Genomic DNA, 24,369 nt, shown 5'->3' with positions numbered 1-24,369 from the left:
ATCCAAAACTGTAACAGTGACCAAATTTCACTGCATGTGCAAACCTCTCAGCATGGATCACTGTAGGACAGAGCTCAACTGCACACTTTAGCACAGTATAGAGCTATAAACCCCAAAAACCTCTCATGAAGCAACTAGAGCTTCCCCCGAAAGAAAAGGTTTTAAAACCCACAAAAGCTGGATGAAGAAACCATATGGCTAATGAAAATGAAATTCCTCTTGACAAGCAGATGGAGTGATTTGTTACAGTCATTTTGGTGGTATTGAAATTCATAGGCATAAAGAAATATGACATGTGGGAGAGAACCTGCATATATCTCGCAAACGAGCATCACAATTTTCCCACCGCGTCCAAATAATTCTTCAAAACCCAAACCATGGCCTGTTATTTCTACCCAGGTCAAACTCATAAGAGCTGCAAGCGATTTGCCAGACAGGAATGAAAGAAAATGATCAAGGCCACCAAATATAATCACATTTGCACAAAGAAGACAGCCTGGGGCCTTTTTCACTGAACTGATCTGGAAATTACCAAACCTGATGTCTCTGAGGTCATGAGCAGGGTTTTTGAGGTCCCAGAGGGGCCAATGCAAACCCAGTTGGGCCAAATTGTTTTAGCATTATTTGCGTAAAAAAAAAAAAAAAGATTTTTAATTATGAATGCAGTTATGGCTAATATCTTTACTGAATCTATCCTTCTTACTATGCATTAACATTTCCATGATGATCAGTGTAATTTTAGTTTTTCTGCCGACTGTGCACTAATCCACAATCACCTTTTCAAGTGCTTGATACATTATTTCCCACAATTGTGATTAGTGGTTTAAAAGCACCTTTCGTGGTATAAATTACTGGCCATTTGGCTGGTAATGTTATTAGGAAGTGCAACATAATGCATGGTTTAAATTACATGAATGATATCTGACCCCTGCTGTTTTTACATAAGTGACGTGAGCGAATCAAATCAAAGACATGCAAGTGCACTGCTGATAACTGATCTAATAACAGTGCAAGCATTCGTGTTTCTCCTCTGATCTTTCTGAACATGAAGATTTTGTCTGCTCCTAAAGAAGTTTCAGATCAAACCTCTGAAACAAGTGCATAAGGGCCTTATAACAATGAATAATTAAAAAAAAATTTAGGGAATGACATTGTCATGTATATACTTTCAATTTGAAATGTCTGTGGAGGGGCTATGACCTCATATGTGGTACCATTTGAAAGCTTAGAGTCTCAACTCTAATCTAATCTTTCTCAAATTTGGCCTACCCAAATTGAAAAGCCTCCCAAACACACAGTGGTCTAAGTTCAAAATGTTGGTGTGATTTTACAGGAAACCCTTTAAAGTTCCATAAAACACTGCTAAAAGTGCCTTCAGAAATGTGTCAGAATGCACAGTGCATTGCAGCTTGTTGCGTATGTACCTGTATAGCCGCAGACCAGTCAGGGTGGCCATGCTGACCCCTTACCACCTACCTAAGCATTGTTACAGATCATCCCTTCAGACTCATTTGAATAAATCTTGCATACAGCATGACACAGACAAACTCCTTTTTTCCACTATTTTCTGTAATTTAGTGGAAACAGCCCAAACTGTCTGCAGGGTCCTAGAGCACACAGGGCCTGAGTTACACACTTGAAAGCGCCTACTTTTTGGGGGGTTATTTCTCCTTAGACAACATATACTTACATGTTTATGACTTTTAGCAGTGGTTTATGTATAAGTTTAAAGGGTTTCAGATAAAATGACACCAAATTTTGAACTTAGACCACTGTGTGTGCGTATGGGAAGCTTTTCAATTTGGGCCAAATCCAGGCGGAAATCCCACAAAATGGTCTTGGAGTTTACGTAGTTAAGGAGAGTTTAGTTTGATCACTCAAAAAATGTGTGTAACCTAAGTAAAAAGTAATAACACAATTTTCGTAATACAAAAAATAAATATGGATGGATGGATGGATGGATGGATGGATGGATGGATGGATGGATGGATGGATGGATGGATGGATGGATGGATGGATGGATGGATGGATGGATGGATGGATGGATGGATGGATGGATGGATGGATGGATGGATGGATGGATGGATGGACACTGAATATCAAACTTAATATTAGGTGTCTTTAACAACTTACTTACTGTTTTCATGTTGTATTGCAAAACAATTTTGCGCTATTGAGGTGTGACGCTGGTAGGTTAAGGTCTGGAGGGTTAAGGTGTCATGAGAAGGCTCAACAGTGTAATTAGAGATGTAATTACAGAAATTAATTACAGCTGTAATTACATGCAGGTAATTTTAAAAACATCAATACAATGTAACAACCTGTAAGTAAACGTTAAGTGCATTGAAGTGCACAAATTAATTAGTACATCGTTAAAGACACCTAATATAAAGAGGGACCAAAAATTAAATGGGTAAAATAATAATTCATTAATATCATTATGTTTTTAGGAGTCACACCATGTGACATTTTACAACCTGAACTAACCTTGCCATACAAAGTCAAATGATCTGATATTTTAAGACTTATTGATCTTGACGCAGTCATCAAAAGTTATTTTTTATATTATGACAAAATAAAATAAAAACTATTGGCAGAGGGAGCAAAAGAATGAGTAAAAAAGAAAAGAATGAGTATACAAAAAAGTTGAACCACCACAAGCACCGTTTGAAACAATTACGTTTTTTTTATGTATTAAAAAATAAGTATCATAAGACTGCATTTAATAAGTATCATAAGACTGCAAAATATAGTAAAATAAGTAATATTGTGAAATTGTTTAAAGTACAGTTTTTTAAAGATATTTTAAAATGTAATTTATTCCTATTCCTGGCAAGTCCTCAGTGTCACAGGATCCTTCAGAAATCATTCTAATATATATCAGTTATTATTGATACTCAATTATTATTGTTCTTATCAAATAGCTTTTACTGGATATTGTTTATGTGGAAATCATGATACATTTTTTAGAATTCAAAACCTGCTTCCCTGTTCTTTGTTCGTCAACTCCGGGCAGATAAACAGTAGGCTAGGTGGGAAGCGTGGAGAGGTCTTTAGGGAGCGGGCTCTCTGTTGTTGACTGATATGTGATACCAGCTGACATCTGGCACCCTGTCAGTTTGGCATCCCCACAGCACTGAAACACACACACTTTAAGAGCGTTACAACTCGCAGCTCACCACTAGATGCGTTCTCATAAGTGCAGGTCCCACTAGGCCCACAGTCTATGGCGTGCTGGCACCACACACACACACGCACACACACACACACACCTCGTCCCTCACGCAGAACTGGCTAGACAGTGGTTATTCTGGGAGAGTGGAGCGTCTAGTACCCCCTTAGGAGTTACACTATGGAGACCGTCCGTCTGACTCTCTTCTCTCTGTCTGTGTGTGTGTGTGTGTGTGTGTGTGTGTGTGTGTGTGTGTGTGTGTGTGTGTGTGTGTGTGTGTGTGTGTGTGTGTGTGTGTGTGTGTGTGTGTGTGCGGGCGTGCGTGCGTGCGTGCGTGCGTGTGTGTGTGTGTTCAGTGACGGGGAAGAATGTCTGTCACTCATATTATTCTGACACTTGCCATTGTGTTCTGGTATGTATGAGTTTGATCTGTAGAAGTGACTCCTCAACTCTTCTTCGTATGTGATATGCACATATGAAGTGTGTGAGCATGTGACTGTATCAAACCCCTCTTTAACCCCATCACAGCCCCCATTTCTCATGTGTCACTTTAACGGCGGGGCTGCTTTTTGTCGAAGGTCTCCTATTTCACGAATCAAATATAAGACACCGTATTTCAGTATCATGTGAACACACAGAAAATGACTATTACAGATTTAAAAGTAGGAGTGGGCAATATGAAATGTGTGTTGAATTCAGTCAAAAGGTCAATATGTGACATTTACATGCTCTGGTCAAATGTCTTTACGTGAATTCACAGGTCAGAGTTTATCAAATGTATACACAATGGAAGATAAAACATATTCGCATGAGCATTTCCGGTCTCCCACGTTTACCTGTGTATAAATAGAAGTAAATGGAGTGTGAAGTCTAGTGTGACCGCAGCTTAATGACTCTCCTAAAACTTCCAACGTCCCGTAGTGGATCACTTTATCCTTCAATATAGCTTATCCAGGAAGATCAACTTAATAATAAAGTGTTACCTAAATGTGTCATTTATCCAAACTCTCTTATTCAAAGTGACGTGTATAGGCTATACTCTTATTAGAGAGCCGTTGGGCTAACCTAGTATTAAATGTCCTGCTCAATATCACAAAGAACCACCCATGAGAAAACTCTTAGTTGCAACCAACTGCAAACCCTTAAAACCAAACCACCGTGATTCTTTACATAATGGCATAACAATATTTTACAGCCAATGTGGGCATTAAATGTCCAGAAAGCACTACTAGTGCTACTGAAGGTCCAAGGAACAGATAGCATTTGTTATTTCTTTGTTTATTTCACATAATAGCAATTGTCACAGGCATATTCAAGAAGTTTTTCATATAGCTACATCAATTTTACATCTTCAGTGGCTACTTTTCAGGTTTTGGGCCCCTCAACTGGAGGCCACTGACATTAGGCCGTATCCATCCTTGATGGTCCTGACCTGATTCATAATCCATCTTTGAATGTCACCATGTTAAAGATACTATGGGCCTTGTTTCACAGACTCACAGACAAGGCTGATTCTAAGATGTGGCTGATTCAAAGTTGTGGCTGTTGAATGTAGCGCAGGACACCTTTAATGCAGTGCTACTGCCATCTAGTGGTGTTTGTTCTCTGTTAAAAGCATAATTGAAAACTTTTGGAGGAAAAGATCTCTTTTGATGAGTTGAGGGTGGTGAGAGGGTAACGGACACTGCCATTGGCTCATCCGGCACGCATCCCGGAAACAGTTGCGCCGGAGACGTGGCACTATCAATCAAGCGCATGCCGTCTGCATTTTACTGGACAATGAGGGGAATCCCTGTCTGTTTTCATGACATTCTTCGGGAGGGAGGGAGAGAGAGGAAATCTGTCCTCTAATCTGAAGCAAAAGAGCATCTGGCCCTCGCCGTCGAGCCGCATAGCTTCCATGACCTTCACCCTGTTATACGAGCTGCAGTAACATCGGCCGAATAGTTGTGGTAACCTAAAACCCATGCCTGTCCCTGCGCTCTCATCACTAGCCCTATCACCTGCTTCTCTGAACCCAGGGCCAAAGCCGAGGAGAGCGCTTCCTGCTGGCAGCCTAGGAATGAGGATTGTGTGTCAATGATTTACTCAGCTAAGTGCCTGTGTGGGAAAAAAATTCAGCTTTTAATGGACAAACGGAATGCTTATGATAACAATGAAATCCTTCATGCCTCATTGACACCCAACATTGATGTTTGCCATCACAGTTTGATAACTCCTTGATGCTTTTTTGGGGTAGATCAGCAAGGTTTGAAAGTTCAACAACATACCAACAGGGCGGTTATGTTATTTGTCATCTAAATGCTTGATTGAGTAAACTTGTAAAATAAAACGCTGACCCTTTGCTGTAGCATGTATGAAATGTTTGAGCGATTCAATCAGAGATCTTATACTGCCCCCTATTGGATCTTATAAGTGGTGCAAGGCATTATCAGATTACTGTTTACAGTACTATTTTCGAGGTCATGTCAGGATACATGGATAGAACTGCTAATTTTACATGCGACTAATTAATCACCACATGAAAAATTCTTCCTACAGATTCTTGAGACATGATAGAACAGTGTCACAATTTGACTTGTCATTAGTTTTTAAAATAGCCGTTCCACTTTGATTAATCAGACAAAATCACTAGAAGCCTGAAATGACAAATTTACAGAAAATGGACCCTTCTGATATTTAAAAATAATAATACCACCCAAGTTGTGTGAGTGAGTACAGATCAGGCAGAACATTATGACAGGTGAAGTGAATAACCGATTATTTATTCATCGTGGCACCTGTTATTGGGTGGGATATATTATTACAGCAAGTTAACTTTTTTTTAAAGTTGATGTGTTAGAAGCTGTGAAGAAGATGTGTCTTCAAAACTGCAGCTCTTGTGGGGTGTTCCCAGTCTGCAGTGGTCAGTATCTATCAACCACCGGCCACGACTCATTGATGCATGTGGGGAGCGAAGTCTGGCCTATGTAGGATGAGATGAGCTACTGTAGTTAAAATTGCTCAAGAAGTTAATGCTGGTTCTGATAGAAATGTGTTAGAATGCACAGTGCATCACAGCTTGTTGCGTATGTGCCTGCATTGCCACAGACCAGTCAGGGTGGCCATGCTGACCCCTTACCACCAACCTAAGCATTGTTACAGATCATGTACATGTATGTTATGTATGTTTCATGGAAAGGGTATTCCCTGGTGGATAATGCAACCATGCCACAAAACAAGAATGGTTCAGGAATGGTTTGAGGTGAAGTTTGAGGTGTTGGCTTGGCCTCCAAATTCCCCTGATCTCAATCAAAACAAGCATCTGTGGGATGTGCTGAACAAACAAGTTCGATCCATTGAAGCCCTACCTCACAACCTACAGGACTAAAAGGATCTGCTTCCAACATCTTGGTGCCAAATACCATAGCACACCTTCAAGGGTCTAGTTGAGTCTATGACTCAATGGGACGAGGCTGTTTTTGCAGCAAAAAAGGGACCAACACAATATTAGGATATTATACCTGATCAGGGGATATGTATACTGTATTTACCAGACTATAAGTCGCTCCAGAGTATAAGTCGCATCAGTCAAAAAACGCACCATAAAGAGTAAAAAATACATCACACTGGACTATAAATCACATTTAACTAGAAATTGTATTTCCAAAATCAAAGACAAAGAAAATACTTTTAATCTGGTAAGGCAAGTTATTCAGCTACACAACAGCACACAGAACAACAGGCTGAATAGGTGTCCGGTTTGTATAATACATTAAGTTATTCAGCTACACAATAGCATAAAGAACATACCTGGGAGGCTGAATAGGCTAAATTAACATAAGTCAGGTGTGTTGTTTGTGTTCGGTCTTTCCCAGTTGTCTTTATAAGTTAATATTTCAGTTAACAGTTCAGTTTTTTTTTCAGGGGTAAGCTACAGGAGCAGCATAGCACCCTCTCGTGGCTGTAGACATAAATGTTGTTTTCTCTTGTCAGTCAGTACGAATTAATTTTAATTTATATTTCGCACCTGACTAAGTCACAGGACCAGCCAAACTATGAACAAAAGTGTGACTTATACTCCGGACAATGCGGTAATTTAAATTATTTATACACACACACACACACACACACACACACATAGAATTAATGTATATAATATAGTAATTATCCTTAAAGTCTGGGGTTTTTAAACTTTACGATGCCAAGGACCCCCCAAATATGATGCACCTTTATGGGGGACCCCCTTAAATCCATCTATATATTTTTATGTATGTATGAAAAAACATTTAAACTGTTAAATAGTAAGTGTGACATTTTAAATACAACATTGTTTCCAAATTTGAATTGGCTTTACTTGATGTTGGATGTATAAACCTGAAAAAGAACATGTTCAATTAAAAATTATTTGTATAAGTAACTTTCACAATAAATGTATGCAAGCATTAAGAACACTGCTCTACAAACCCAGTGAGCATGATAAAGGGGACTATAGTGAGAAAAACTCACTAGCAAGATACAAAGCAAACATATACTTTTCAGAATTGTATGTATATGTGAAACAAGGAGAGAAACGTTTAGAAATCGAACACATATTCTTTGGTAGACTATCCATTATTGCTTTGTCTTTTACCAGAAATTTTTCTGGTGACCCCTTAGAACCAGAGGACCCCTGGGGGTCCCCAGTCCCCAGTTTGAAAACCCTTGCTTTAAGACATGCAGGTTGCGAGTTGGAGCCTCCATGGATCAGAATTGTTTGTTCATCATATCCCTCTTTGGAAGCCAAGTCAACACCTCAAACCTTTCCTGAACCATTTTTACTTTGTGGCCGGGCACATTATCCTGCTGCAAGAGGCCACAGCCACCAGGGAATACCGTTTCCATGAAACGGACATGGTCTGCAACAATGCTTAGGTGGATTCATCAGACCAGACAACCTTCTTCCATTGCTCCATGGTCAAGTTCTGATGCTCACGTGCCCACTGTTGGCAGTGGACCGGGGTCAGCATGGACACCTCCTGACTGGTCTGCCGCCAAGCAACCCCATTCACAACAAACTGTGATGCACTGTGTATTCTGACACCTTTCAGAACCAGCATTAACTTCTTGAGCAATTTGAGCTTCAGTAGCTCGTACGTTTGATTGGACCACATGGACGAGCCTTCACTCCCCACGTGCATCAATGAGCCTTAGCCGCCCATGACCCTGTCGCCGATTAACCACCGTTCCTTCCTTAGACCACTTTTGATAGACTATCTATATCTACAATTAGAATAATATGTGTATACATAGTGTTTGTAAACAAAATAGCTTTAAAACAAACACAAATACTGCATATTATTCATAGATCTTGTCAGTACTTGAAAACACCAAATTTCTAGATTTAACTTTCCCCATTTTATCTAATAGCTATAACTGAGAACTCAATACCATCAAGAACATACAGTCAAGATACTGAAGATTTCATGGATTTCCTCATTCCATCTCTCAATGGTGTTAAAATTCATTTTTAGTGTCCAGCTTTGTGAAGCTCTCACATTACACATTTTTAGTTTTTCTATTTTTTATGAAATCTGATCTATGGTTAAAAGGCATTTGCAATACACCCATTCCAAACCAGTTTATTGCTCACTGGGTAGCCCACAGAAATCTAATTGATCTTAACTACTTATGCATACTACAGGTGAACCGTAAATATTCAAAACGATAGCTATTGAAAATAAAAACATCAGCCCAAATGAACATGTCAACATTTTTTTACAAAAGGTACAGTTTTATTGAAATTAAGGCACAATACAATAATTATATTGTATACAAGGATCTTATGATGCGTCACTTTATGAACTAACTTCTGAGGATTCCTCTCTGGTTAGTAGCAGGTTCTGTGAGAAGTGAGCCAAGTGAGAGAACACTACGTCAAGTGAACCAAAATATGATGTCGGTTAAGTGCCATTTCTACAGTATTACCCTCATTTATCAGTTATGGTTTAGCATAGCGAATGTATTTTTTCCCAGAAGGCACTTCTTTGAGGGTAAAACCACCTGGGAAAAGCTTGTTGGCCTCTTCGTCTGAGAGAGAAGGGATGACCATAACATCTTGACCAGGCTTAGAAAAACAAATAAATAAAAATTAATAAATATTTCAAACGAACATTGATGATCATGCAGGACAGTGAAGTTTAGTCCTGCAAAACTTGACCACATAAAAACACCACACGTGCTCTGCAATCATGTATAAATAAAAATAAACCTACTCAGGGACTACATTACATATGGTAGAGTATCAAAGAAAAGACTGCTTCTTACCTTCCAGTCCACAGGTGTGGCCACCTTCTTTGTTGCTGTCAACTGCAGTGAGTCTACAACACGGAGAATCTCGTCGAAATTGCGCCCCGTGGTGGCTGGATAGAGAATGGACAGCTTCAACCTCTTATCAGGGCCAACCACAAACACCTGAAACATAATAAACGTGGTACGGGTTGATACAAATAAAACACTTTAGCTTCATAACTAGTGCCCTGATAAAATGCCACATAAATCTTATTCAGAAACCATATAACAGTGAACACCATAATATATTTCTATGTACTAGTATTGATAAAATATGTCTTCTCTTGCCCAGTTCCACAGGGTTTTCTTGGTTTAGCAGCATAACAGCTCTGCAAAAGACTAGATATATGTGGGTACATGAGCAATGGAACTGTTGCATGAAGCAGAACGTCTGGTATATCAGTTTCACAAAGAAACTTTTCAGGCTGTGGTCATTATCAAGACAATAAATTAAGCTTGATTCTAATACAGTGGTACTCTTTTTGACTCCCAGGCTGCGTCTGAAATCGCATACTCCTGAGTAAGTACTCATTTTAAACAATTACTTAGTGACAGCTTAAAAAAATAAAATAAAATAAAAAGTATGTTCTATATAGTATGAATGTATTCTGGACATACTACATCTGCCAGGTTGTTGTTATCATGTTACCCAGTGTTTCTCAATCTTTTTCTGTCATTCCCCACTTGAGAGGTAGGGAAGGGCTCCGAGCCCCACCAGTCCCCAATAAAATGTTTATTAACTAGGCTTTAAGTTTGCCTGTTGCCATTTATTTTATCATCACATTTTAACTGTTTCGTGTGCACGGTTAAAATATTCTAGCTGACCCCTAGAGTACTTTTTTTACACCTTTTTTACCCGTGAACCGGTGTATAACCATCAAGTGAATATTAGTTTCTGTTCCTCTCAATTCTGATTTCGTTTTAACTCCTACGGTGGCCAATTTAGTCCAAGTAGTCCCTCTTTGGCTAAGGTACTTTCAAGATGGAGGGGCAACATGGCGACCAGCAGTCGAACCCCTCACCCGTATGTATTTTCAATGGCATATTATAAACTTGCGAGAATACTTTATTACTTGAAAGAAGTAAATATACATTAATGAGCACATTTTTGAAAGAACCAAGTGTTTTTAGCTAAGAATAAACTAAAAAAGTTATACAGTGTAGCTTTAAGAATGTTTCCCCTTATTGTTTCCATGGCGACGCAACCAAAATAGCACTATGACAGATGTATTGTGTTTTTTTTTTTATTCAAAATATTGACAAACTTGCTTACCATGTCATCAACTATCTAATAATTAAATTGTGGGTGCGTTTTGCCATTTAACAACCTTTATAAGTTATTTTGATTTTGATCCATGCGAGATGGGCGCCACCACATTTGAACAAATACACAGTTCAGAGCCCTGTCAATCGGATTTACGCAAGTGTAAGTGACCAGTGTTATAGGTGAAAACTACACCGCAACAAAAATAATAAAATGCTTTCTCAAAAAGGCAAAATAACATACGAGTTTCTTAAATAATGATCATTAAAAACCAACAGACTGATGAAAATGCGGGACATTTTCTCAATATGCGACGTGCAGGATGGGGTGAAAATCAAGGCAATTTGTTTATGAAACCTTGATTAAAATTAAGATAAAACGTATACAAAACAAAATTCATTTAAAGGAAAGGCTTAATAATAGAAAACTTAATGAAGTGGTCAAAATCACTACTTGGATTTCTTCATCTCTTCAAAATTTCATTGTCTTTGACACATTACACATCTCTACAGTTGTCATAATCAATATAGCCTAGGTGTTATTTATAAATAACATTATACTATTTAAACATAGATATTAAACAAAATACATTGTTTAATGGCTAGAACAGGTATAGTAGGCTACAGTACAGAGAAATGCCATGTCTTGAGCAAGATTTGAGCGAAAAAATTTAATCATCAGTGGATCGCGTCTGCATAGAGCGGATTGAGCTGAGTGTCTGTTTCACTGCTCAGCTGTGCTCCTTATAGGCTCGTCAGTCATCAGAACCCAAAATAAAATGTAGATTTTGGTCACACTGCACTGCTACTTACTGTATACAGTTAGCTACTGGAAAAGCTACACTGTTTTAAAACTAACTGAGCTACTGAAAAATGTAGTTAAGCTAGTAGTGTCGCTAATTGTACCTCGCTACTCCCCAAGACTGTCTGCCAGTTATGTCAAGTCACTAAACAAACGTTCTTAATCCCATATGTGGTACCATACTCTCAGGGGCACAGAAAATAAAAATCCCATGTGGGACCGCTCAAAAGGTTAATAGAGAGCCACAACATTTAAAAAAAAAAAAAAAAATCTTCCGGTTGTCATGTCTCTATTGCCCACCAGTGGGGCGCATCCCACACTTTGAGAAACGGTGATGTAACCAAACGGTGTCACATTCACAAACCCTCAACTCTGGTCTCAAGGATGGTAACGTGTCCATTGTATGCACACTCTCGCCAAAATTAGGGAGTCATCCGGGAACTTTTTTCCTACTCTTTTAGGAGTACTGTGAATTCAGACATACAGCTCTGAAAAAAATTAAAGAGTACCTTCAGCGATTAGCATATGGCTTTACAGCAGTAGAAACAGTGGAAAAATAGTTGAATGATCATATCCCCCTGAGACGAGAGATTTATACATTTTATTTCTGGAAAAATTACACCGATGACGCAAAGTTTTTGTAACTTTACTGACTCCTGCTGCGTTTGTGCTGTGACACTCGTGCGGCAACTCACTCATTATATTGAACAGACACGTTCAGTTTTTAAATTGCAGTGTCTGTTCTCTAACTGAACTGATTTTAAAATGAACACTGTGGGAAAGTGATCCAGTCACAGTGATCCAGTAGCGGTGGCTTTGGGAGTGGCCTTGTTGGGCAGCGAAGCATTCTGGGAATTGTTGTCTTTCATCCCCATGAGACAAAAATATATTTTCTGTCTTTTCTCAGTCTAGAAAGCAGCAAATTCAAAAATAATTTCACATTTCTACTACATTAATGACCCAATTTAAATACAGATTCATCTTCCCAGCGCTGAAGGACCCCTTTAAGAGACCACTTAACATTGAGAGCTCCATGTTAAGTGGTCTCTTGATTTTTTTCCAGAGCTGTACTACTTTTGTCGCATACTGTTTTTTTCCTACAATATAGTAGGGAAGTATGAGATTTTGAATGCAGCCCAAGGCCCACTTTGTCAGGGACAATATTTGAAGGTTCCGCCTAGGGCTGGGCCATAGGGGACAAAGAAATTGTTCAAAACAAGTTAACCATTTTGTTTAGATTTTCCCTACTGGGATTGGGTGTGGATTTTCCCCATTGGGATTAAAGTACAATCAGAAACAAAAAGACAATATGGCAGTCGATTTATCACCCAGGCCTGGTTTCGCCTACTATATAGTAGGGAAGTATGGAATTTTGAATGCAGCCCAAGGCCCTGTTTGTCTGTGACAATATTAAAAAGCCCTTATATCCAAACTGATATGAACCACTTTTAGTCATTATGTTGTGATTTTTATTTATTTTAAATGTTATGTCTAAATAGATTTTATAGCATTTTCATTTCAGTTTAATACAGCAAGTTAAAGGGGGGGGGGTGAAATGCGGTTTTATGCATACTGAGCTTTTTACACTGTTAAAGACTTGGATTCCCATCCTAAACATAGACAAAGTTTCAAAAACTAAATTGGACGTTTGATGAAGTATTTCTGTGTCAAAAATACTCCTTCCGGTTTCTCACAAGTTTCTGAGAGTTTTTTTCGAGTATGGGTCGGCTTGACGTCGATAGAGCGGAAGGTCCTTGTATGGGCCGTACAGGCTCTTCTCCCGGAAGGGTGCGTGCGCGCGTGACTAGAGTGAGAGAGGAAATGAAGTGTGTTTTTGTGGGAGCGGTCCCAGCGATAAAGGTTCGCGGTCCTGCTTTGAAAACAGGCGGTGAGTAAAACTGCTTCAAATATCCATGTTGTCAGTAAACAACACGATTGTGTATAACGTTGTGTACAATTTATCAATGAAGCATGCGATCTATGGTGTGTGTTTAAATACATTTGTTTAGCTGACCAATATAGGTGTCAGTTTGTTTATTGTAAAACCACCCAAACATAAACCTAGCGTTCTCACAAAGCGTGCTTCTTCATTCAAATGCGCTAACGGTTACTCCATTGTTGTTCTATGTAACGTTACACTAGTCTGACGTGCAAAACCATTTTGCTTGCTACTGCGAAGGTTTAGTCGCATACAATAGTCCATAAACCGAATCATGTCCTTATAAACGGCGAGTAAACACACAAATGTTGACAGGCCACTAAATACAGTGGTATTCCTGTTCAATTTATTTCAGCCTCCGGATCTGATTCTGGATCATATAATTATTAGTTGAATCTGATTGATAGCCATGGTTCGTCACCGCTTTGTGTGCGCTCGTCATTCTTTAGCTCCGTCCATACGATACGCCTTCAGGCGCTCGTTTTTTTCCGGAAAGACTCGGTACAGCCCATATTTCTTTTATAAATATAATAAAACTAAAGACTGTTCAGAGATATGAAGGATGCAATACTACTCTTTAGGTACTCAAGATTGACATGAGATTGACTGAAAGTGAGTGTTTCACCCCCCCTTTAAACTACATAATGAGAAATGTTGCCTTGGCAAGCAGCTGAAATAAGTTAATTAAAACAAAATAAACACCTCTGCCCAATATTTATAATTTTGACTTCAGTACCCATTTCAACCGCTAGCAGTCAATATTACACACTGCACCTTTAAATGTAGGTTTTTGTTAACAAAAATAAGTCTGCTGAGAACCATTGTCCTAAAGCATGTTTGTGATGGAAACTCACACAACGGGCAGTGAGGGGCATCCCGTCTTTATCCCTCTCATCAGGGTCCAGCATCCCCAGCAAGACCGATAACTCCCTCTTGTCATCCGCTATGATGGGGAATGGCACAGGGGAGCAGGTTGTGTCTTGGTTAAATGACATAATGTCCTTGAGAGAGAGCAAAAGACACATGAACATGGGGTTATTTTTACCATTTTTGCATATTTCCGTCAGTCATCCTTGTGTGAAGCCTTAAAGAATATTGTAATTTTTGTATTATAAAAAAAACGTACTTAACAAAAACAAGGCCATAAACACTGGAAAATATTGGTTTATTGCTTTGGTTTACTATTAAGAGCATTAAGGTATGCATACACATTTGGATATTTGGATATAATGAAGAGTGCTGTGGTAAAACAGTCAGAGCACACTATGACTGATACCAAACGAAGCACGGCCTTGTGTGAACCGAGTGTCTGCAGCATTCACATGAATTCAGCAAGAGTTCAGCCAAAGGTGTGTGTGGGTGTGTAAGTTTGCCTGCATGTCCGGTAAAAGCGTTAGCGTTAAAACAGACAGACCGTAAAGTAACAGCAGCAAAAGCTTGACAAATAGTGCATGTATGTGCCACAACTTTATACAAACTAGCATTGATGCATTTCCAAAAACATTATGAAACTCTTGGGCAATATCAGACACTTGATTTCTTGTAACAAGATATCGGTCCTGTTCAGGATCTTAGGGAGATTTTCAGAGAAAGCCAGCTGCACAAATTCTTTTCTTTTGGGATTACAGTAAGGTGATTTTGTCTGAACCAATCAGAGAAGTCCTCTATGTGTGTATCTAAGGGCTACAGGCCAGTGATTGGATACTCAGGCTACAAGAGTCTAAAAACAATGCAGCGTCTATGAATGTTAAGCAGCCAGGGAGGCCCATGTGACATCTGAAACATCTGTTTATGAGTATCATACAATCTTACATGAGTGTACACTACCGTTTAAAAGTTTGGGGTCAGTAAGATTTAGTCAGTAACAATAAGGTTTTTTTTAAAGAGTTCTCTTCTGCTCACAAAGGCTGCATTTATTTGATAAAAAAAAGAAACTAATATTACAATTTAAAATAACCATTTTCTATTTTAATATATATGTTATAATGCAATTTACTCCTGTGATGCTAAAGCTGCACTTTCATCAGCATCATTACTCCAGTCTTCATTGTCACATGATTTTTCAGAAATCATTCTAATATTACGATTTGCTGATACGATAACTATGTAATTAATGTTAATCAAATAAAATAAGGAGAAAAATCATTCACTGCTATTGAATAACATTTGTAACTTTAAAAAGAATTAATCTATATGAAGAATGTGTTTTTTAACTGCACAGATACAGCAATTACTACATTTCTGTATGTTAACCTGGTTTGGTAAACCATTTTACAAGTAAACAATATTAATCAGTAACATTGTATGTGTCATATCTGCACACCTCACTCCATTTACGGTGGTCCTCCACACTGTCAATGGACAGTGCGATCATCTTAACGCCGCGTTTCTTAAACTCATCGTGAAGCTTTGCAGCACGGGCTAGTTCAGTCGTACAAACTGGAGTGAAGTCACGTGGGTGAGAGAACAAGATACCCCATCTAAAAAGAGAAAGAAAAAAAAACAAGATGGAAGCCAAGATTTACATATTCTCAAAAGATATACAGTAAATGATAACTTTACCGATTTTCAACCAGCTTTGTATTGTTACGGAGTCTGTACTAGAAGCATCTGTAAATGAACAACGGTTACTCTTTCGGTGTTACCAGCAAAGAGATCTCATTTATTTGTAAGCAAAAGACTGTACAGAACTTTTTTTTTTTTTTTTTTTTTTTTTTTTTTTTTTTTTTTGGAACCCCTGCTCACAGACAGTCAGATCAAGCCCAGTGCATTATGGGTGTTGACATTTTTCAACAAGAAACAAGATGGGGAGATAAAATAGTCATTGATTACAAATTCACACTTGTTTTTCTACAAGGTAAAGAGTAACCACTGCCAGGTTGAACCATTATAGAACATTGCAGTCTGGATATCATCTAGTGTATAGACAATTCATTATACTGGGATTGTGGATTATGTCACATGTTTTTCAAGATTAAAGGAAAAGAATGACTCACTCCCTGCAGACGTGAATTTGAGCATGTTGGATAAGATTCTCTTTATCTATCTGGGAAGTTACTGGAATCTCCCATTAGCTATATAAATGTAATCTCCATTCGGCCAGAGAGATTTTCTGTATTGTTTTGTAGAAAAGCAAAGGCAGCACTTCTTATTCAAAGCCAACATCTGTTTTGACTGCTGTTAAAGAAACAGTGTCAGACTCTCTGGAGGTCATGTCACAATTACGTGATCATCACAATGAAAGGATATTCAAACTCCTGCAAAATCAGATTTGATGACCCATCTTAAAGGGATAGTTCAACCAAAACTGAAAATGTTCTCACCCTCAAGCCATCCTAGGTGACCTTCTTTCAGACGAATACAATCGAAATTATATTAAATGTCCTTGCTAATCCAAGCTTTATAATGGCAGCCCAAAATTAGAAGCCAATAAAAAGTGCATCTATCCATTACCATTATAAACGTGATCCACATGGCTCCAGGAGGTTAATAAAGGCCTTCTGAAGCGAATTAATGGATTTGTGTTAAAGTAAAATATTCAGCTTACAGCCTTCCATGTAGACAGCACGCAACCTTTATAATTACTAACAGCTGTCAGTAATTCAATAAATGCAATCTCAAAGTTCCACTATATTAATCAGTGAAGCTTGTATACGATAAATCTCTGGACAAACACTCGAGCTGTAAGTGGATTCCAAATTCAACACCTGTGATTGTCCAATTGCATTGTAGAAATCTATAAACATATCTGTGATTGGCTACATTACTCACCGAAGCGAAAACACGTAAATGTAATCATTTGATTAGTGCAAAAACAGATACACACTGGATCTTTTGCTAGCTCCTTTTCGCTAATAATACGCTATTATTACGAATTCTTACAGAGGATTGCATATCCTAGACAAGTTTTGGGGAGCTTTTCCCTCTAAAAGCAGAAGCAGCAGCATGTGGCAGTGGTTTGAGTGAGAAAATGACATGCTATCAGGGTTTTTCCTGGGTCAGAAATGGCCTTTGGTGGTGGCTGACCAGACATGGTCATCCACACACGCACACATGCGCTCACACAACAGCAGTAAAAGTACCTACCCGCATTATTCCAGTCTAAACTTTTTTTTCGGTAATTTTCTACACATTATCAATATAAATGCTCAAAATAAATACATGGAAATACTGTGGATTATTAAAACTAATTCTTACTAACCACTCTTGTTTAATGGGTTAAGCACACTTGCATGTGTTGTAAGTTAATGGTTACACACAGATTCATGAGTTCCATGTTGGACAGATCAGTTCATTTAAATGAACCGGTTCAAATGAGTCATTAGTTTGCAAATCGGACGCGTTATATGTGAACTCCGACCGTTAAAACAACGCCAAAGATTTTTCAACACAGAAAACACTTCATAGGGATACTTTTCAGTTTATTTGAAAGTATGGTTTATGTCAGCTGCGTGTGCAAAACGTATGTCAAAAGAAGTGCGTTTTCACATCCAGCAGGAATTCAGGGAAAATATGACATTGGCCGTAGTATAAATGATTTGAACTATGAGAGGCGTTAGACTTTCCTCGCAAGTTGAATACTGAAAGGGTTAGATATAAAACCCATCGATCACGTCACCTCAGTTCCAGCCACGTCCCTCCTCTTTTGCCCATTTTCTATTATACGGGAGTGACTGCCATGACAAGATGGCAATGGCCAGCTACACCCTACTTTACACTTCAAAACTTCTCTTCAGAATACTATGGGTGATGTCACTAACATTACTTCCATATTTTTTGCAGTCTATAGGTGACAGTTTAAAATGGTCAAAAACAGGAAGATTTTGAATGCTTACAAAACTTAAAATAGGGAAGTGCAGAACAAAGCGTTGCCAAACATTTTTAGCATCTTCTGCCCTCACTTCCCTAGGGCTGGACCTCTTAGAGGCGGATGTTTGGCTTGAAATGGGGTCCACAGACAGGCCCCCTTTTCTGTTAGATAATCCATTAAAGCGACAAATGAGAACAGTTACACAACCTGAATATAACAAATACAACATTTCAGGTCAGTTCATTGGCCTCAGCTTGCGGAACAAAACTCATACTGTTTATATGCAGATCCGTAAAGTTATACCATGTATCCAATACTGTCATTTGCACATGGGTTGTAGATGTGCATGTGCCATTATAAATTTCCATCATATGAGTTTAATATACACTAGATATCAACTTCTTTATAGTTTAAAATTATTGCAAGTTGTAAAGTATATGCTATTGTTGGCCAGCTCTGAATGTGATTAAACTATGACGATACCGAATTAGTCTTTTCATCCCATATGTGACATACGTATATCCAAGTGAAATGGCTTCTCGAACAAGAAAAAATAAAAAATGTGCGGTAGGATTTGATTTTGTCCATGGGGAACTGTTTGGATGATTGTGGTTTGCAATCGCTTGCTATGATGTCATGCAAGTGACAGGTTGTCCAACCCCTTTATTACAGTAAGCACAATGTCAATAGTCTCAGCCTCAGGGCCACTGGCTGAACGTCTGATTCATATGGCACTCTTAAGGATTTTCAAAGTCACCATCTGATTGGTTGAATTCTACAGCATTTCCAGGAGGAGTAGGGCACATTCTTGAACTGTAGTTTTCAAAAGTATGTGAAGTTCATGGCAAAGACTCTTTAAAATACGTCAAAGTTTTAGCATGTTATGTAGTGACAAGGTTACATTGCCACACCCCTAAACATGATGCAAAACAAAATTAACTGTGATATAGTCGCTTTACATGTCAGCCAGACGGCCTCTGGGTCGTGATTTGTCCGTTGATTTGTCCATTTTGATTTCATGGTGACATTAGGATATTGCAAGCAATGTTTTTCTTAAAGGCTAATTACAAACACAATTGAGCACTTTATATTTAAGTCATTTCAAATCTAAACTTTACAGCCACTTATTTTAATTACTATTAATGAAAAGAAAACAGTTTTGGCAGAATAGGGGGGGACTTCCAAACACTTCACACCCTTGCCAACATCTTAACAATACGCACATTCAGGGGTTGACATGAACACCCGCCAGCCCGCCCACCAAATGCGGTTAGATTTCAGCTGTGGCGGGTAAGGCAGCCACTCCCACTAGCCAGTTTGGTGGTTGAATATAATTTCAGCCTTCAGCAGACAGGTAGACCTACCTGTCTGTCTGTCTCCAACATGGAGTATCTCCCATGAACACAGTCGATTATGGCTTGAGTGTACACAAACAGGAGGGTCCATGCATTAAGCAGCCAGATTAAATACCTGTCTGTCATTAAAGGTTAATCAAACAACTAGAGATGTTAAAGGGATACGTCACCGCTTTTTATATTAAACTTTTATTCCCTTAACTAAGACGAGTTGATACGTACCTCTCGTCTCAGTGCGTGCACTTAATCGCTCTGACGTGCGGAGACATTCTGATAGCATATAGCTTAGCCCACTAAGCCCAGTTCATTCACTATGGTACCAAACAGAGATCAAGTTACAAGCGACCAAACACCTCCACATTTTCCCTATTCAAATAGTTACACTAACAGTTGAACGACCAAGTATTGTGACATAAAATAAAACTTGGCGCTTAAAAAAATAAAATAAAACAAATGGTGTTTGGGGGTAAAATGAGTGTTATTTTGGCAAGGTTGCCTGCTAAAATTCACACTCATGGGTCTATATATCACATAATAGTCGCTTCAACCCGCGGACATAAAACAGTGCAATTGAGCTCTGTTGACATTTGACAATGCGTCGATTCGTTGCTCTGATTGGTTGTTGGTCTATCCAATTGATGTCTTTTCTGGTTTGGTTGAAAAACACTCCATAATCACAGCCCAATGGAGCAGTTTCAGACTCATATTCTGGCTAAAAATGAGTATGACCACGTCAGGCTAGTAAATTTAAGCATGCCAAAGTCAACTTCATTAATAGAAAATGTCATTTCCAAACAGCAAAATTGTGGCCAGTGAAAATACTGAGTGGCTAAATTTGCCACTAGCCACAGTTCCTGGTGAGCAAAAAAGTTCTGTCATCATTTACTCAACCTCAAGTTGTTCCAAACCTGTATGAGTGTCTTTGTTCTGCTGAACACCAAAAAAATAAATAAAATTAAAAAAAAAAAAGATATTTTGAAGAATGTTTGTAACAAAGCAGAGAGAGTAACCATTGACTACCATAGTATTTTTTCCTGTTATGGTAGTCAATGGTTACTCTCTCTCTGCTTTGCTACAAACATTCTTTAAAATTTGTGTGTGTGTTCAGTAGAACAAAGAAACTACAGACTACAAACATACAGGTTTGGAACAATTTGAGGGCGAGTAAATTTCTCTAATTTTTGGGTGAACTATCCCTTTAATGTCAAGCCCTGCTCACATTGTTATGCCAACTCTTACAGCCAGTGACTAGGCACATTTTACAATCCCCCTTCGAAACATTTAGTACACAAAAGCAAATGGTTTAAAGAAAAATTCTGTCTGCAGAATTGCAGTTCTGACATAACTTTTGAGAAATGTGCTATTAATTGCAATGAAACATTGGCATATAAAAAAAAATAATCCGTCTGTAGCAACATTTATTAAAATTGAATTAATATAATATATTAGTTATGAATTGCACAATAGTGTTTGCTTTGTGCCATTATACGGAGTTCATACCTGTGCTACCGCATCATGAAATAAAACCAGGGTTTGCACTATCATAGTCAGATAAAAGGCTTCCTATAAACAGATTACTTATGTTTTAAATTTAACGTGAGACGTTTTGTAATTTACGCTCTTTTAAACCAGATGTCATAAAGACCATGTTGTCAGACCATGTTGTCATAAAGTTAAATAATAAATAAAGTTAAATAATATTAAATAAATAAAACAAATGACAGATTACTTGTAACGTTAGAGATATGATTTTAAATTATAACGCTGCATATAAAAAGTTTCAGTCTCCATATAAACCGTATTATTAATGTATCAGGTCATGTTTACAACGCACTTCAGTCACCTGATGGTCATGAGTGAGTGAAATAAAAGCACATTAAACGTGAATTACAGACGTTATCGAATCAGGCCTACTCGCTCTGAAACAAAAATGCAATTGAGCTAACGTTACTTACGAATTTCCCAAGAATTCATGAAATTTTATTTTGCCGATTGTAGTCTCTGCTTCAAAGTCAGGAAACACGTCTCCCAACAGAATTCCAGGCATGGCTTTTCTCCGCTGTACTGATCTCTCGACGACACATGTAACAGAATGGAGAGGTTTTATCAGGAAGACAGTGGGCGGACGACGATTCTGATTGGACGAAACACCGTCACGACTCGAGTCACATCCCTGAGTTCAAAGATTAAATTCAACCTTAAGGCTTCTATGTCAATTTAACAATCCCAAATAAACATATATCATTTAATTAAAATAGACAGCAACCCCGTATTCATTATTATAATGATTGTGTTATGAGAGATCAGTGGTGGTACTTATAGGGACCGATAGGGACAGTTCACCCAAAAAATTGTAATACTGTTACTCACCCTCAAGTTGAACACAGAAGAAGATATTTTGAAGAATAATGGTGGGGGGTAGGCTAAACAGTTGATGGACCCCACTGACTTCCATGGATGTCCATCAACTGTTTGGTTACCGACATTCTCCAAAATATATACTTTTGAGTTTTAAAAGCAAAACAAAGAAATTCATACAAGTTTGGAACAACTTGAGGATGAGCAAATGATGACAGCATTTTCATTTTGGGTGAACTATATTAACACAAGCTTTAGTTGTTTGCATTTTTTAATAATAATGTATTTATTCTAATATCACGTTAGGTATAACACAGACTCATCGCATCATAAAACACAAAGGATAAACAAATTATGCAGTGATCTGTCTTTAAAATGCTAACATGATGTGTTAAACATTCAATATTTCAGCCTGAGTTAAAAAACTAAAAAGTTTTATTGAAAGGTTTTTTTTTAGGCTATTGCTTTAAGTCCACTCGTTTGATCGCAGTTTTAAGCAATATAGAATAACTAAATTAATAATGAAAATGATTAAATTAACTAAATAATCAAATAAATTTGATTAAAATAATAAACTTATTAAAATAAATAACATTTCTAATATATATATATATATATATATATATATATATATATATATATATATATATATATATATATATATATATATATATATATATATATATATATATATGGGTGTTTCTGCAACTACGGGCACTTTTGACTATCCCAATTTTTAAAAAATCAACCTTTTTGAATTTACATTTTAACCATCATGGTCTGTAATACATATAACAATGTACACAAAATGTAATGTAGTCGTTAAGATTTTAATCTGGAACATGTTTATTTTTTATGTTTTTTGGGTCATCTTCTTAAAAAGTGTCCTTACCGCAACGTTACAATAACGTTCATTTCATACATTTTCCTTTATTTGTTTCAAAAAAAAAAAAACATATTTAAATAGCTTTTTCAAATTTTACGCAGTTTTGTAAATACTGATATAAAATAATAATATACAAAATAGGGAATTTCATGTTTTTTTCTATGCCATGTAAAAAAATTACAGAAACCTTAGATGTCAATTGTCTCCATACGCACAAAATTTAACATTTATTTTTTTTTGTAACAGATTTTGCAATTTCAATGTGTAAATCATGTCAGCTTAAGTGTTACAATATTTTTTTTGCAAATTAAAATGTGAAAAAAATAGAAATAGAGCAGTGCTGCGGTAATGACATCTTGTATCGGTAAGGACACAATGTTAAAGTGCCACGAAATCAAAAACAGGCTAAAGAACAACAGTAAAAGAAACAGGTATTGCATGCAAGATACTGCAAAACTGCTACTAAATAACTCTTTTAATTAACTCTTTTAACTGCTTTAAAAACATTTACATTTACATTTAATCATTTAGCAGACGCTTTTATCCAAAGCGACTTACAAAAAAGGGGAGAGCAATAGAAGCAACGAAACAAACAAGGGCAACAGCTTGTAAGAGCTGTAAGAAGTCTCAGTTAATAAGTACAGTACACTATTTTTTATTTTTTTTATTTTTTTTGGGACAAACAAACAAAAATTAATGGAAAGTTAAGTGCTAAAAACTGTCTCCTAAAGTTGATGCTGCACAAACCTTAGTAATAAAATAACACAAACCCATAGCACTAACAACATCTCACCACAAAAATGTTTCTCATTAATGTACACACAGCACCCCATAATGTCAGAAAAACACAGAATTGTTGAAATTTTTGCAGATTTATTAAAAAAGAAAAACTGAAATATCACATGGTCCTTAAGTATTCAGACCCTTTCCTCAGTATTTAGTAGAAGCACCCTTTTGTTCTAATACAGCCATGAGTCTTTTTGGGAAAGTTGTTCACACCTGGATTTGGGGATCCTCTGCCATTCCTCCTGCAGATCCTCTCCAGTTCTGTCAGGTTGGATGGTAAATGTTGGTGGACAGCCATTTTCAGGTCTCTCCAGAGATGCTCAATTGGGTTTAAGTCAGGGCTCTGGCTGGGCCATTCAAGAACATTTTAAGGGTCATTGTCTTGTTGGAAGGTGAACCTTCGGCTCAGTCTGAGGTCTTGAGCACCCTGGAGAAGGTTTTCGTCCAGGATATCCCTGTACTTGGGCGCATTCATCTTTCCCTCGAATGCGACCAGTCGTCCTGTCCCTGCAGCTGAAAAACACCCCACAGCATGATGCTGCCACCACCATGCTGGTGATATTTTTCTCCACACATACCACTTAGAATTAAGGCCAAATGTTCTATCTTGGTCTCATCAGACCAGAGAATCCTTATTTCTCACCATCTTGGAGTCCTTTAGGTGTTTTTTAAGCAAACTCCATGCAAAC

The 24,369-nt window shown here is 37.7% G+C and overlaps 1 protein-coding gene across 1 annotated transcript; it reads right to left on the bottom strand.

The window, feature by feature from the left end:
* Nucleotides 1-8,903: 8,903 nt before the first annotated feature.
* prdx6 (peroxiredoxin 6) lies at nt 8,904-21,765 on the bottom strand. The gene is made up of 5 exons (XM_067417203.1): nt 21,606-21,765; nt 15,809-15,965; nt 14,340-14,486; nt 9,458-9,604; nt 8,904-9,257 (listed from the first exon to the last, which is right to left on the bottom strand). Exons 1-5 carry the CDS (start codon nt 21,695-21,697, stop codon nt 9,132-9,134), a joined length of 669 nt encoding a protein of 222 aa, XP_067273304.1. The 5' UTR covers nt 21,698-21,765; the 3' UTR covers nt 8,904-9,131.
* Nucleotides 21,766-24,369: the final 2,604 nt, after the last annotated feature.

The sequence above is a fragment of the Pseudorasbora parva genome, chromosome 15, assembly GCF_024679245.1.
Source record: "Pseudorasbora parva isolate DD20220531a chromosome 15, ASM2467924v1, whole genome shotgun sequence".
Classification (NCBI taxonomy): domain Eukaryota; kingdom Metazoa; phylum Chordata; class Actinopteri; order Cypriniformes; family Gobionidae; genus Pseudorasbora; species Pseudorasbora parva.
The sequence above is the reverse complement of the archived record's forward strand: the minus strand, read 5'-3'. Positions and strand labels throughout refer to the sequence as shown.

Excerpts from the sequence above, each read along its gene's own strand:
- prdx6 (XM_067417203.1), bottom strand. The coding sequence starts at position 21,697 with ATGCCTGGAATTCTGTTGGGAGACGTGTTTCCTGACTTTGAAGCAGAG. Across the intron at positions 15,966-21,605 it reads CATGAATTCTTGGGAAATTC|ATGGGGTATCTTGTTCTCTC; the intron begins GTAAGTAACGTT and ends TTCTCTTTTTAG. Across the intron at positions 9,258-9,457 it reads CCACACCTGTGGACTGGAAG|CCTGGTCAAGATGTTATGGT; the intron begins GTAAGAAGCAGT and ends TGTTTTTCTAAG.